The sequence below is a fragment of the Hyperolius riggenbachi genome, chromosome 7, assembly GCF_040937935.1.
Source record: "Hyperolius riggenbachi isolate aHypRig1 chromosome 7, aHypRig1.pri, whole genome shotgun sequence".
Lineage (NCBI taxonomy): Eukaryota > Metazoa > Chordata > Amphibia > Anura > Hyperoliidae > Hyperolius > Hyperolius riggenbachi.
In genome coordinates, this window is record NC_090652.1 from 84,817,335 (window position 1) to 84,832,014 (window position 14,680).

At 44.7% G+C, this 14,680-nt stretch overlaps 1 protein-coding gene across 1 annotated transcript in view; it reads left to right on the forward strand.

Moving 5' to 3' along the window:
* Window positions 1–14,680, forward strand: part of CREBBP (CREB binding protein) — a 92,864-nt gene that overhangs the window by 34,872 nt on the left and 43,312 nt on the right. The window contains 1 exon segment of the mRNA XM_068244189.1: window positions 820–1,505. Within this exon segment, the coding sequence (XP_068100290.1) occupies window positions 820–1,505 (686 nt within the window).

Consider the following 14,680-nt stretch of genomic DNA (forward strand, 5'->3'; position numbering starts at 1 on the left):
CCCCAACTAACACAAAGGACTCCCCTCCCTCCAAATCTCCCTTGTTGCTTCACTCATGCAGACCACTGATGTTCCAGAGATGATGTCATTGCAGCTGCCCAGCTTTCTGCTGTCACCATCCCAGTCTGTCAGTTGATGGGGGGAATGGTACAGTGTGGTGGTGGTGGCTGCTGTGTAAAGTCAGCATGAGGCTTGCTGGTATGTTGAGGGAAGTGGTAGCGTCAGGACAGTAGAATGGGTGCCAAAGTGGCCAAGAAAAACCTAGGTTGTCTAATAAAGAGTGAAATTGTTAAATGATTCAAGCCAAGCAGCTTTGCTGCTGTAAATCTGTTGCACATAATTCTACAACATAACAGATAACCCTTCCCAAACTTTAAGGGGCCCATACACTGGTCGATTTCAGCAAACAATTCTGTAGAATTTCAATCAGGCCGATTTCAATGAATTTGATCTGACAGGATGGAAAATCTAGGTCGATCTGCTGCTGGCAACAGATCAATGGCCCATAGAGTTGCATTTGATCTAATGGTCCAATAATGCATTTAGATAGATTTCATTCTGAAATCTATTGGAAACCTGTTCCAAGTGTGTGGCACACATCAGATTCCTGTCCACTTGACAGGCATCTGACAGAAATCTGATGATCGAATCTGCTGCAAATCTATAAGTGTATGACCACCTACAGTCTGAGAAGGACTTAAAAATCACTACAATTGTAGTGGAGCAATGAGAAGATGGTGATCATGAAAAGCTGTCGTGTTTCTATTAAAGGTATCTTTATGAATCATTTATTCATTGATTTTCTTTTTTGCCTTTCAGAATTCTTCTTTGATTTGGAAAATGACCTTCCCGATGAATTAATTCCCAATGGAGATTTTAACCCCCTGGGCAGTGGTGGAGGACTGGGACAAGATGCAGCTTCCCAAAACAAGCAGCTGTCCGATCTCCTTCGCGGAGGAAATCCAGGACTGGGCGCCGGCATGGGAAGAGGAGGCTCTGGTAGCCCCATTCAGCAAAGCATGGGAGGTCAGGGGCAGCAAAACAGCCCAGGCCTCGGCAACCTGGGTGGCCTCAACAAGAGCCCGCTCAACCCAGGGCTATCTGCCACTCCGCCCTCTGGATTAAATAAACCAGCTACTGGCACATCTGGTCCTTCCGTACCAACATCCCAATCGCAAAAGCAAGTCGGCATGGTAGCAGGCAGTCCAGCTGCTCCACAGGCCTCTGCAGGAATATGCATGAACTCTAACTTCAACCAAGGGCATCAAGCACTGATGAATAACAATACTGGGCATGCACTAATGAGCCAAGGCCAGCAGTCGCAGGGGCAAGTCCTGAACGGCTCACTGGGCCCTGGAAGAGGTCGGGGAACGGGCCTGCAGTACAATTCTCCTACTTTACAAACTAACCCAGGCAGCGTCCTTGCTGAAACGTTAACACAAGGGACCGGGACTATGCCAGCTCACACGGGTATGACTAGTGCCCAGGGAGGACCCATGACTAAGGTATGTGCTTCATTTGTTGGTGTTGTCCTGTTGGAAGAATCTGTAGTTCTGGTGTAAATGACATGCTGAAGACGGTGGTGATCATTGCTTGCCCCATTTTTCTCCCAAACTATGCAGTTTTATGTTTTTAGCTTACATAAGAGACCCTGTTAGGATGTAGGAAGTGCTTTAATTGAAGTACTACAGTTTTCTGAGATCTGATACTTGGTGGTTTTGCAATATTAGTGATTTTATTACTGTGCGTGTAAATATATTAAATTGAGTTTGTGAAAGATTAAACCATTCCTGAGACATTCTAACTGCAAGAATCTATACCTGGGGCTTCCTCAAACCCCCTATATGCCATGTGCTCCCTCCTGGGCCACTCCTTTCCTTTGCTGGCTGGCCCAGTACATTGGCCAGCTGTCCCCAGTCGCGATGTTCTATGCATGCAAGACCTGGCCGTGCTCACGCGCTCTTATTGTGGCCGGGAGCGTTCTGGGCCGTGCATCCATGAGCTTGCAGCTTGAATGTTCTAGGTTCCTTTTAATGTGGAAATGGACTGCTGTATCTTTTTAAAAACATGCCAACAAGTTAAGGGACTCCACTGTCCTTGACTACAACCCAATGAGTCATTAATTTGGGAAAAACATGCTGCTGTGAAAATGTCAGGTCAGCTGACCTCATGCTTGGTCCTTTTCGGTAATTTATTAGTGAAGAAAAGAGCGAGATGGGCAGCCTCTTTGGCCTGCATCTTTTCTTTATTATAGTTAAAACCTGAAGTGAGGGAAATACGGAGGCTGCCATCTTCATTTTCTTATAAATAATGCCAGTTGCCTGGCTGCCATGCTGAGCTTTTGGCTTTAGGTGTTTGAGCCACACCCCAGAGTCATAGCATCTGATCTGCATGCTTATTCTGGGCCAGTTACTTTCATCAGCACAGAAGTCGGGCAACAATAATTCATTAGAGAATGAAGATGGCAGCCTCTGTCTTCCTCTTGAAGGAGACTGAGCTCAACCATATTAAAAAAATGGGGAGAGCAGGCATGTATATGAAGCAGTCCTCATACCTACCGCTCCCGCCCACACCTTGCTACCCTTTAGATTGTAAGTTTGAAAAGGCACAGTCCTCCTCCTGCTGTATCCTGCTTCTGCTGTGTCACTATATGAACATGTTCCATTATTGGTGCTGAAACCACACATGAACTAGGTATGCATTTTATACTGTTTGTTGGATGTGCTAATTGTACTGAACATTGATCTATGGTCCCCATTATTGTTTACGCTGTGCAGTTCTATGGGAGATCTTGGTACTTCCTGACTTAAAAAAAAAAAAAATGTTGATGTTTATTAGGTAACTGATATCTCAGTTACTGGCTGTTTCTGACCAGGCTGTAGCTGAATTCACTTCAGATTGTCTCAGGCTAACCTAATGGAAATTGAATATTGGCCCATGCCTTACTAGGCCTTTGAGTAAGAAAAACGACACCGATCAGGTTTTCTTAAAGGACACCAGAGGTGGAAAAAAAAAAAACAACCATTAAACTATTGTATCTATCCAACTCCTCTTCCTAAAAAATACTTTTCAAGATATTCCACAGTTTTATTTTATATTTAAATCTACTTTTTAAGTTTTTACTTTACAGTCATTGAAGTATGCCAGAGCTAAAATGAACCATTGACCCTTTTTATCTCTTTCCTGCTCTCTGCAGCCATTTTCTGCTAGGAAAGTATTTTATAGTTGGAATTTCTTATCAGTGATGGTCACACTGTAGTCTGACCCAGTCCTGACTCAAAGAAAGTGAGGTGAGGTGCACCTTAGCACAATGTGGTGTGCCACGACTCCGTCCCAGTGTCTCTTGGGACCTCCGCAATCCAAAGTATAGAAGGGTCGGCACCACCAAGTAGTAAATATAGCTCTTTATTCCAGCAGTGCTGGAATAAAGAGCTATATTTACTACTTGGTGGTGCCGACCCTTCTATACTCCAGTCCTGACTCAGACAGGAACTGCCATTTACATGCATGATGTAACTATTTGAGGCAGAGAAAGAAAAAAAAGGAACACAGCCTAGTTATTTGTGTGCTTGGCGCTGTACATACACGTCTCTCACTATGTCACATGTCACCTCGGGTATCCTTTAAAGCACACCTTACACGTGGCAAAGTTGCCGAAGGTAAGCACAGAGGTATGATTATGCAGGATCTACATACCTCTGTGCATTGTCCATTCCACTCCTAATTATTTTTTGTTTTCTTTTCATAGGGTTCCTTTAAAGGGTTTCAAAATGAGATGCTTACACAAAGAGTGAAGCCTCCCTCTCTGCTAAGGCTTCCCTCTCTGCTCTGATGTCACCCGTCACTGAGTGCATCCCCCAGAAGATTGGTGACAAGGCAGCTCCTCTTCCATCACCGCAGCAGCACATGCGCAGTAAGCCGGACACGAGCGGTTCCATGCTACTGCGTGTGCATGGCTCATTTTAGGAGAGGAGCATGGCCCCAGTGTGAAGGGAGGCAGTGCTGAGTAAAGGGGGACATCGGAGCATGGAGGGGAAGGCTCAATTAAACCCTGAGGCTTTAGTCTCTTTAGGTAAATCTATCTTTGAGTCTGAGCTTCGGCTTGAGTTCCCTTTTAAAAATGAACCTGTCATGTCACAAAACCTGTCTAAACTAACAGCACTGTTAAAAGAGCAAGCACTAGCAGTGATCGCTAAATTAGCTCTATTGCACCACCATGTTTGATGGAATTCCCATTGATTTTATACTAGGTGATATATAAGGTGATCCATTAGTTTTAGCCTTTGGTAGATGTTGCCTTGTTTTATCTCCGGCTGGGGACTGCAGAGACTCTGTCCTCCTGCTTTTACCAGTAGAGTAGGTTCTCTGCAACTCTTACTCCTTTGCGCTTTGCTTTATATTCTGGAAACTGCCTTTGTAGGAGTGGTGCGGAGCTGTGACCTGAACTTCTACTTGTTAGACAAACCCAGAGGATTCTTCACCACCTGTCAGGTGAATTCCACCCTCAGCTGACATAACTCACTGCAGTGGACTGACCCTTGAATCTACACTCATGTCTTGTCTTTCATATATCACGTTGCTGTGACAGGCTTTCATTCATAAGAAGCTGGTGTACTGTGGAGTGCTTGCTGCCCCAAAGCGATATGGAATTTCCTTGTTTCGCTTTCCGTATGTAGAGAGATAAGTGTTGTGTAACCTGTTGTGTGTGTATTCCCTGCCCATATAGGAGGATGGACACTACAGTGTTTCTCTTTCCCAGGGAGCTGTGCTCTCCTTCCCCTATTGCAGAGTTCCATCTCCTCCATCTTCTCGTTACATCTTACTGGTCATACGCTGAGCTTTTATTGTACTTCCTTTTTTAGATTGATTTTCAAACTACTTCAGAAAAATATATGAAAAAGAAAAAACTGTAGTGTCCTCTGTAAATCGGAAGGTAAGGGGCAGGGGATGTACGTTGCAGCCAGTCTGAAGGACGCATACCACGATCTTCAGCAGCATGCCTGCAGTGATGCAGCCTCTTCTGGCCTGGACTGTGGCCTCTAGGACTCGTTTTCTTCTTGCTCTCTGGGACAAAATGTGGCACATTGTGCCATTTTGGCCTACTTTTTGTTCATTGGGAGGGAGGAAGTATAGACCATTTCTGTTGTGCACCCTTCCCACTAAGGTGTCCTATGGGAGAAAGGTGTGCTTGTTCCATCTATTCTTGCAGTGGCTTCTTGGCTGCTATGTGAGGCCAGGGGCCCTCTGCAGATCGCGAATTGCTGTCGTAATCCCTCGGGGCTTGTTCACACATTTTTGCCATTTTTTTTCAAGCGCAGGCGATTTTCAAAATCGCCCTCAAAATGCTTGTGCAATGATTCCCTAGAAGATGGTTTACATCTGAGCGGTGAGTTTCCGATCCGCTCAGCAAAGCGCTGCCTGTACCATTTTTGAGGCGATTTTGCCTTAATGGAAGGTATAGGAACAAAGCAAAACTATCACAAAATCGCTTTGTGCAGGGATTGCATTTGCGTTTTTTACATTGTATTTATTCTTTTCCAGGTCAGAGTTCACTTCCTGACCTGCGTCAGGGAGTGAAAAAACGTATCGCTCTGAAAAGCTCTTATTAAAAGTGCTTTCCAAAAACTGCAGCGCCCACCCGTGCGCCGCGAGGAGAAAAAAAGCCCACAAATCGAAAATCGATGGCGTTGACTATTTCGATTTTAGATGTGAATGAGGCCTTAGTGTTTTTACTTGCATTTTGTATGTGGATTACAGCAGGGCTGTGGAGTTGGTACAAAAATAATCAAACTCAGACTCCCCAGTTTATGAAACCACCAACTCCAGGTACCCGAAATTGCTCCTACATTAGAACCAATGTTATTTTCGCGCTAGCAATCTGTAAATAGATTTGCAGTTCATGTGTTTTTGTGGTTCGGGTAGTAAAATCATGGCTAAATTGCTTTTGTACAGCAACTGAGAAGCGATTTTTGCAGCGATCCAATACTTGGCACTCTAGTGGGCCCCTAGCCACGGATCATTCTTTGTTGTGCTGCAGGGTGGAGGGGATGTGGTTGGCCTGGCTGGCTATCAGGCACACTTCTTGTAGAGCCCAATTCTAATGTATTGTATTATACTGTATACTAATGTACTGTAATATACTGTATTTCCTCTTTACATTTGTGATTTTTTTTTTTAATATTACTGTAATTGAATTAACATTACACTAAAATCTGTGTGTGGCCAGCATTAGTTTGAACTAGTCCTATTTTCTTTATGGTATTTTTTTTAGATGTGACCCTTTAAAAAGATCTTGAAGTTTAGGCAGCGCTTGACTGAGTTCGCTGCCTCCTCACTGTATTCTTGTGGTTTTTACGTCTTGGTTGCTATTGCTGCGTTTGCTTTGAAGTGGTCATTCTGTGTGTTTGTCATTTGGTTACTGTGTTAGGTTTTGTTCCACGACATTTTATAATTGCATTTTTTGAGAAGCCAGATTCATGTTTTTCGGTGTCTTCTGTGTAATCTTCCTTTTATGCGAGCCATTATATCACTGACTAATGGCTTTCTTGAAATGCTGTCTCCATGTATGCGAGAAAAGGAACTTTGGCTGATGCTTTTGAAAATCTGCTCTATGATCAAAACAAGTTATTTGTAGAAACCTGACCAAGATCCTGCTAAACACTTTAGCAGTGTGGATTAGAAAATTGAAAGTGAAAAAGTAGAGGGGAGGGCTGCTTTACTGTTGCAATAAACCAAGTACCGTATATACTCAGAGAAGGGCTGATATGAGCATAACTAGCTTTCTAGCCTTGTAGTTGCTTCCTACTAGGCTCACTCTGGTCACATGACCGCGAGACCGGTGCTCTAGCGGTGAGTTACCTGTAGCCTTGTAACCTGCACAGTGGTCCCCTCTTAATATTATATCACTCGCTGATACACCTATGGACATTGAGAAAGGCATCCAATACTATCATGATCGTATTGGACAACCAAGGTGCATGTAGACCTTATGCCTGGTACACACCATGCAATTTCCCATCAGATTGATGGGTCGAATCAATAATTTCCGACAGGTCTGATCAGGTTTCCGATCACTTCTACGTGGAAACCTGATGGGACCTGTTGGAAATTAGCGATTCGACCCATTGATCTGAAAGAAAATTGCTTGGCGTGTACCTGACATTAGGCAGCTCCATATTCAACAGTTTGCCAAGTTGGTACATCCTCTACTAATTGCAGTTGTGTTTGCTGCAGTGGAGTGCCTTCTGCTCTTCCTCCCTCCCCATAAGGCAGAGCGTGCTGCTAGCACATCTCCACAGTGATTGTGGGTGAACTGTCATATCAGAGCAGTTGTAAAAGGTCATTTCAGGCAATACTTTGCCACAGTCTGTACATAGGTTTCTAAGCACAAGTAAACCCTAGATAAGATTGCTATAAAGCACATCAGCTACCAAGTATGAGTACTTTGTAGTAACAGCAGCAGTAAAGCGACACTCTCCTCTGCTCACAGATCATTATATCAGGTGAAGGAACAAAAACCCAAGCATAGATTTATAGTGTTTCATAGAAAGTAGATTTTTTTTTTATGCTATCTTAATATTCCACACGATAAGTAAAACTAATATGTAAAAGAACAATTTACTGTAGATTGACGGTCAATGGGATGCTGATAATTGAAGCTTGCATGCAAACTATGTATGCAGCTTGGATTTCTGAAGGGGGGGGGGGGGGGGTGTTAACCCTTGTATTCATAGCTTCTATTTTCAGTGCCAGACACCAAATGCATTTATCTATAATAATTGTCTGTTTTGCAAATTTAATTTTTTTGTCCCTGTACAAGCTGGCATTCATGAAAATGGCGCTTTTTGATTGCTTGCATTTGTGAGGCGGAGGAAAAAACACAATGCATGCAACTTTCATTGCGTTTTTTTTAGGTAAACAATCAGGAAATGAGGAAAAGATAGACTCTGCAAAATCGCATCGCATCTGCACAAAAATCACAAGGGGAATTTTGTGCGTTTGCGGCTGCGCTTGGCAATTTTTCAGCGTGTACAGGCCCTTAGTTTATAAATGTTTTACCCATTTTTATTTTTAAATCAGGGTTGTCCTCAATTGAAAGAAAGCAAAAGGCAGGGGTCAGACATAGTTGTTTTGCTGCATTGCAAACTCGCTGCAATATCGCCTGCAACGTTGTCAGGAAATCTGTGACTTTTTATCATTTTAAAGAGGAGCTTTCAGCTATACTATCAGATAACTCACCACATATAAGTAGATAGATAATTGCTCTACTTACTGAACATGTGTTACACTATCCACATTTTTTATTTTAGTGATTTTTCTAGAGTAAAAAAAAAGGGAAAATCCTTTCTTAGGATTTTCAATTTTTTTGTCCATCTTGAAGCCAATCCTGATGTCATTTCCTCCCTTACTCTACTCTGCATGAATGTGTATGCATTGCCCTCCCTCCTTTCCCAGTCTTCAGGCACTCTCACCCAGCTCTACAATGGAAAGTGCATTGAGAAATATTTGCCAATCAGAGGAACAGAGGTGTGGGAGGGGAAAACAAGAGGAAAGAGGCTTCAGCCAATCAGGCTGCATTAGTTCTGTCTGAAGGGAAAGTAAAAAAAGAAAGCCCAGCATGCCTTGCACCTTTCTTTGTGCGGCAGATGTACCAAATAAGAACCAGGGAAACTGGGGAAAAATAAGAGTGATTTTTAACTTTTGTATTTCCTGGTTAGCATCCTTATTTCAGTGTTCTCCCCAGAATTTTTTCCCAGCCGGGTGGCATAAAAAATTAGCCGGGTGGGGTGCGAGGGGGAATTCAGGACTAGCGCTTTCATGAGGGCAAACTTCACCATTGCCCCCAATTGCAGTGCAGCTCTCCCCTCAGGTGGTTCCTGGACATCGTTGCAGGAAGCAGATGGGAATGTAAGCTCTGGGTCCCTGGTTCGAATCCCAGCCAGGGCACTATCTGCAACAGAGTTTGTATGTTCTCTCCGTGTCTGCGTGGGTTTCCTCCGGGCACTCCGGTTTCCTCCCACATTCCAAAAACATACGGATAAGTTAATTGGCTCCCCCTAAAATTGGCCCTAGACTACAGTACTTACACTGCATAATATAGACATATGGCAATGGTAGGGATTAGATTGTGAGCTCCTTTGAGGGACAGTTAGTGACAAGAGAGAGAGAGAGATAGATAGATAGATATACACTGTACAGCGCTGCGTAACATGTCGGCGCTATATAAATACTAAATAATAATAATAATATTAATCTGTAGGGTGTACCAAATGGTGATTGAGAGGCATATGAAATCATAGCCTCTTAGGTTGTGCTGTTCCCTGCAAAAGCCGTTGCAGTTTAGCTTTATGGGGATCAGCAGCATCTGGCAGCTGTGATCACCGTAACTAAAGGTGCTCATTAACAGTAAAAAATTTCCCTCAGATTCGATCTTTCAACACAATTTTTATGTTCAGACCCATAGAAAAATGTGCCTTATGTGGCGTAAATCGATGTGAAACAATTCTTTGGTCATTTTGCAAAGGGGGGGGAATATTGATTCAAAAGTTTGATTTTATGATTGAATTGTAATGTAAAACCTTCTTAAATTGATCTGTTAATGGGAACTATCGATAACTGCCATCAGATTAGTTTTGATCATTCAAATGGCGTAGAAAGATCAAATCTGAAAGAAAAATTGTACTGTTAATGGGCACCTAAAACAAATGTGCAGAGCCTTCTGTCTCTCCAGCAGGACTGACATAAGATGGTAAGGAATCAGCCATGCTGTCACACAGTGATATATACTCTGCAGTAGCATAGTGTGCCCTTTCCACTCCATTCCTGCAATTTGTTGTTCCTGACTGACAAAAAGTAAACATAAAAGAATCCCAGGAATGCAAAGGAGGGAGCACACTATACAGACTATAAGTATATACTGTATATTACCATGTACTGCCGGGCTGCAACTAATGGTCATCTCCCCCAGCAGTCTGCACGTTTCAATTCAGTTCTCCTCACACTCTCTGCTGTTGACTCGCTGAATGAGGAGAGCTGCGAGTGTCCCGCCCCTGTTCATTATTATTCACTGCTCTGCCCGCCTCCTCTGCACACAGGGCTCAGGACCAAGAGCTGCGAGTGTCCTGCCCCTGTTCATTAATATTCACTGCTCTGCCCGCCTCCTCTGCACACAGGGCTCAGGACGGAGAGCTGCGAGTGTCCCGCCCCTGTTCATTATTATTCACTGCTCTTCTCGCCCCCTCTGCACATGCTGGCTAAGAGAATGTGACAGCGAGCAGCAGCCGGGCGGGAGCCAGGGCGGAGCCGGGCGGAGCGCCCACTTAAATGGGCTTGGGGAGAACACTGTTATTTGTTTACCAGATAAAAAGTGATTTTATGCCCGACAGTTAAGCTGGCCATACACTGGCCCGGTTTGCCGCTGTTTCGACAGCAGATTCGATCACTGGGATCGAATCTGCTGCCAATCGTTCCCGCTACACGCCGAATTTCGATCCGTTTCGTCCGATCCCGTCGATCGCTCCGTGCGGAAAATTACCGTCGATCGCCCGCGGGTAGGGAGCGCATCGCTAGCTGGGTTCAAGTGCCCGACGACCGACGCAATAGAGCCCGCATACATTACCTGCTCCGCCGGCGCGACTGCCCCCGCTGTCACCGCTGCTTCTTCTCCACTCTGGTCTCCGGCATGCTTCAGTTCCTCCTCCCCGGCAGGAAGTTTAAACAGTAGAGCGCCCTCTACTGTTTACTGTTTAAACTTCCTGCCGGGCAGGAAGAAGTAAAGCAAGCTGGACCTGGAGACCAGAGCGGAGAAGACAGCTGAGACCTGGGGACTGGAGTCGCGCCAGCGGAGCAGGTAATGTATGCGGGCGGGGGGAGCGGCGGCAGCACCACCACCACAACAGATTGTGAACGGTTTCAGGCTGAAATCTGTTCACAATCTGTTTGCAGTAAAGGTAGCCATACGATCCCTCTCTGATCAGATTCGATCAGAGAGGGATCTGTCTGTTGGTCGAATCTGATGGCAAATCGACCAGTGTATGGCTACCTTTACTCTTTAAGATGCATCCTGCACAATGTATGCAATTCCTGCGAGACCTGTGTTCAAACGCTAACTCTCATATCGTTTGGAAAATTGCTTACAAGGAATCTTCTCTGTTTCTCCCAGACATAAGTGTGATCCCTACATAAGGGGATAAATCTGCTGTGAGAAGGTTGGCTTCTACAACCTGCTCACCTGCTGAGCTGGTCACATGCTTTTGTTGGGGGAGGGGGGGTAATGATAGTGTGCTTTTGGGGTAGCAGGGGCTGGAGTGAGCAGCATTACTTGGGGCGTGCCTGCTGCTCCTGTGGTCTCTTGTCCATATGGGAGCCACCAACTTCTCTATAGAGCCTGCACTGTGCCTCATTTCCATTACAGCGACTACCTGTGATACATCCAGAGCAGTTATGAATTAACATTTTTGTTTGAAGCTTAGTTTACATATGTACCTTAAAGGAATACTGTAACCTCTGAAAAAAAATAAATCCCTTACCTGGGGCTTCTAACAGCCCCCTGCAGACCCCTTGTGCCCTCGCCAGGACAAAACAATCCTTCGGTTCCCCGACGCAGCTTACTTACAGATTTTGCGACTTTAATGCCACATACCACTGCGCCTGCACGGCAACGCGCGTCCTCGCTGACTCTGTCGGGAACATACCGTGCAGACGCGTACTACATCTGCTCAGTACTTTCCCAGCTATGTCAGTGGGAGCGAACATGCTCAGCGAGGGCTAAGATAATGTCACGATTAATGTGTGGCCTTTTCCTTCAATAGTGTATAGAAGGCATGAGCAACATGTTGCATGTTATCAATCAGAGGAGAAGGAGATGTTGCATGTTAGTGTGACTGTATCCTCGAGTGTTTAAAATGTCAGTTAACCAAACACTAGTCAGTATTCTCTGAAGGATGATGGGTAGTGGATCAGACCATTCTCATCTGAAGGGCATGTGTAGCTATTGCTTTAGTATTAAACAGAGGGAAAAAGTATGTTTGCCTCTCCCGCTGTGTGTTATAGAATGGAGGGGCATCTATAAATTTTGGTTGTGACAGTTCGTCTATTCTCCTTATAAGCAGTTACATACATAGATGTTTCTGATCACCTGCTGTGGAAACTCTTGAGCCCTATGACTTCACGGTTCAAATTTGCTTTTACTTAAACCAAACTACATGTTGCTGGCTAATTTTATCGAAGAACAAATGTGAGGTTTGAAACATCCAGTTATGTACATGGAAGCCCCAGACTGGATTTTTATTTCAGTAGCCAAACACAGCGATGGGGTCGGTTTCACGGTTATTTAACCTCCTCTAAGCGCAGAAGCACATCCTAATGTTAAAAATGGGATCTGCTTCCATACATAAATAAAACCTGAATCAGTTTGCCAGGTTGCCGTTAGCAGAGCGCAGAATCAGAACCAGTGTCCTCCCCAGAATTGTTTTCTAGCCGGGTGGCATTAAAAAATAGCCGGGTGGGGCAAGATGAGAGAAAGCAGGCCTGGTGCTTTTCTGCTTACAGCCGAGGAGGTGAGCAGATAACAGCCGGGTGGTCACCAAAAATAGCCGGGTGGAGCATCCGCCTGGGGAAAACACTGAGAACGTTAAACATTTTACCGGAACAGCTGTAAAAAATGTATATGACGAAGCCTATGAGAACGAACAGTGTCTGTTCTGACTAGGCTAGTCACTGCAACTGCTTCGATTGCCATAGCAACATAATACTTGTGGTCTGCTGCTGATCAGTCCCTCTAACACATCCTGGTGGCCTGCAGAAGCATGGGGGATCTCCATTGGGCTGCAAAAGACCAATGGGAATCCTCAGCAACAGGGAATATTCTCATTGATTCATGGTGGACCAATGACAATTCTCCCTGTTGCTAGGGAAAATTGGTCTATTGCATCCTATGGAGAGCCCCATGCTCCTTCTGGCCTCGGGGGTGAGTACAGAGGGACCGAGCGGTGGGATCGACTGCACAGCAAGTGAGTGGCGATGACGGGCGGTGTGGACTGCACAGATGCCTACAAGCGGATTCAAAATGTACAGAGCTTACCAGGCCCGTTTTGCATCCACTAAAGTGTGAACCTGCCCATACTTTTTTTTTTTTAAATATATTCAAACCCCCCCCCCCCCCCCCCCCCCCCCCAGCCTACAGTAGGTCTACAATCTAGCATTTTTGTATGAGTCCCCTAGCTCAGGAAAGCATAGAACGTGCATCTGCATGCAAGGCTCGTGTATTTCAGGTCATCAGCTTTGTGCTTTAACTTGTGTTCTTGCTGTGGTTTGAAATATCTGGTTTAAATGCTAATAGTCTAATGCTAGGCATACACTAAGGCCCAGTGCACACCAAAACCGCTAGCAGATCTGCAAAATGCTAGAGGTTTTTGAAGCAGATTTTCAGAGCGATTCTAGGCATGTTTAGAGAGGTTTTCTAAACATGCCTAGCGTTTTTTGGAGCGTTTTTGTGTAGCAGATTATAAATATTGTTACAGTAAAGCTGAACAGCTTCTGTAACAAAAACGCCTGGAAAACGGATCTGATCTAGCGTTTTTCAGAGCGGTTTGAGCCTTTCCTATACTTTACATTGAGGCAGAAACGCATCTGCAAACAGCAAAAATGCTGCAGGAGCCACGTTTGCGGTTTGCTAAAAACCTCACACCGCTGGTGTGCAAGATCTCATTGAAATACATTAGCCAAGTGTTTTCACAGGCGGAAGCGGTTTGCGGAACGCTTCAAAAATTCCGTAGATTAGAGATTCAACTCAATTTCAAAATGTTTATTGAAGTATGACATTAAAAAAATATCAATTCTACAGGACAACTGTGTATCATAGAAGTGGCAGTTGCATATACTAATAATTTAACATATTGCATATTAATAATTGTTTGTTTATAAAATGTATTTCTGTCGGTCTGTTGGGACGAGGCGGATGGATGGGGCTGTTTGAGAATATAGAATATGTGTACAGGTGTTTCCTGAGGTCTTCAGAAGCTGCTTAAAGTGTACCTGAACTCTTGCACAAGACAAAAGGAAAGCATAGAGAAATGCACATTGTATGTATTTAGAGAGTTTAGCCTGTCTAAAGGTAACAATACATCTAGTGATGGTGGGCAGGTTTGACCAAGAGACAAATCTGATTAGATAGAGATCTGTCGGCTTCCCATAAATCACAGGCCAATTCCCAATCCATTTCATGCTGAAATCCAATCTGGAATCGGCCTTGTGACCCCGGCCCGCCGCTGTCCCCCTAATGTTCAATGTGCCACCCTTCCTTCATCCCCTTGCCACACCTCTCTAATTCCCTACATCATCACTTGACCCATACGCGAAAGCGAAGGCCAGCCTGCTGTCGGGAAGGGAGCTGATAGTTGAGTCATAGTCTGATTCTCAGAGACTTACTGGCATACAGTGATGATCTCCGGAATGCTAACGGATGAAATCCGAATGACTAATTCAGATTTCATCCTCCTAATTAATGCACCTGTGCGGAAGGGGGAGGAGGGAGGGTTAAACTTACCCAGCAGGCGTCTTCTTTAACCCGTCCCACGGCGCCTCCCACGCTGTGTTCTAAGCAGCGTCACGTGACCGCAAACCCTTTCTCCTTTAACCCGGAAGGAGGAAGTGTTTGTAGTCATGTGACTGTAGCTTGGAA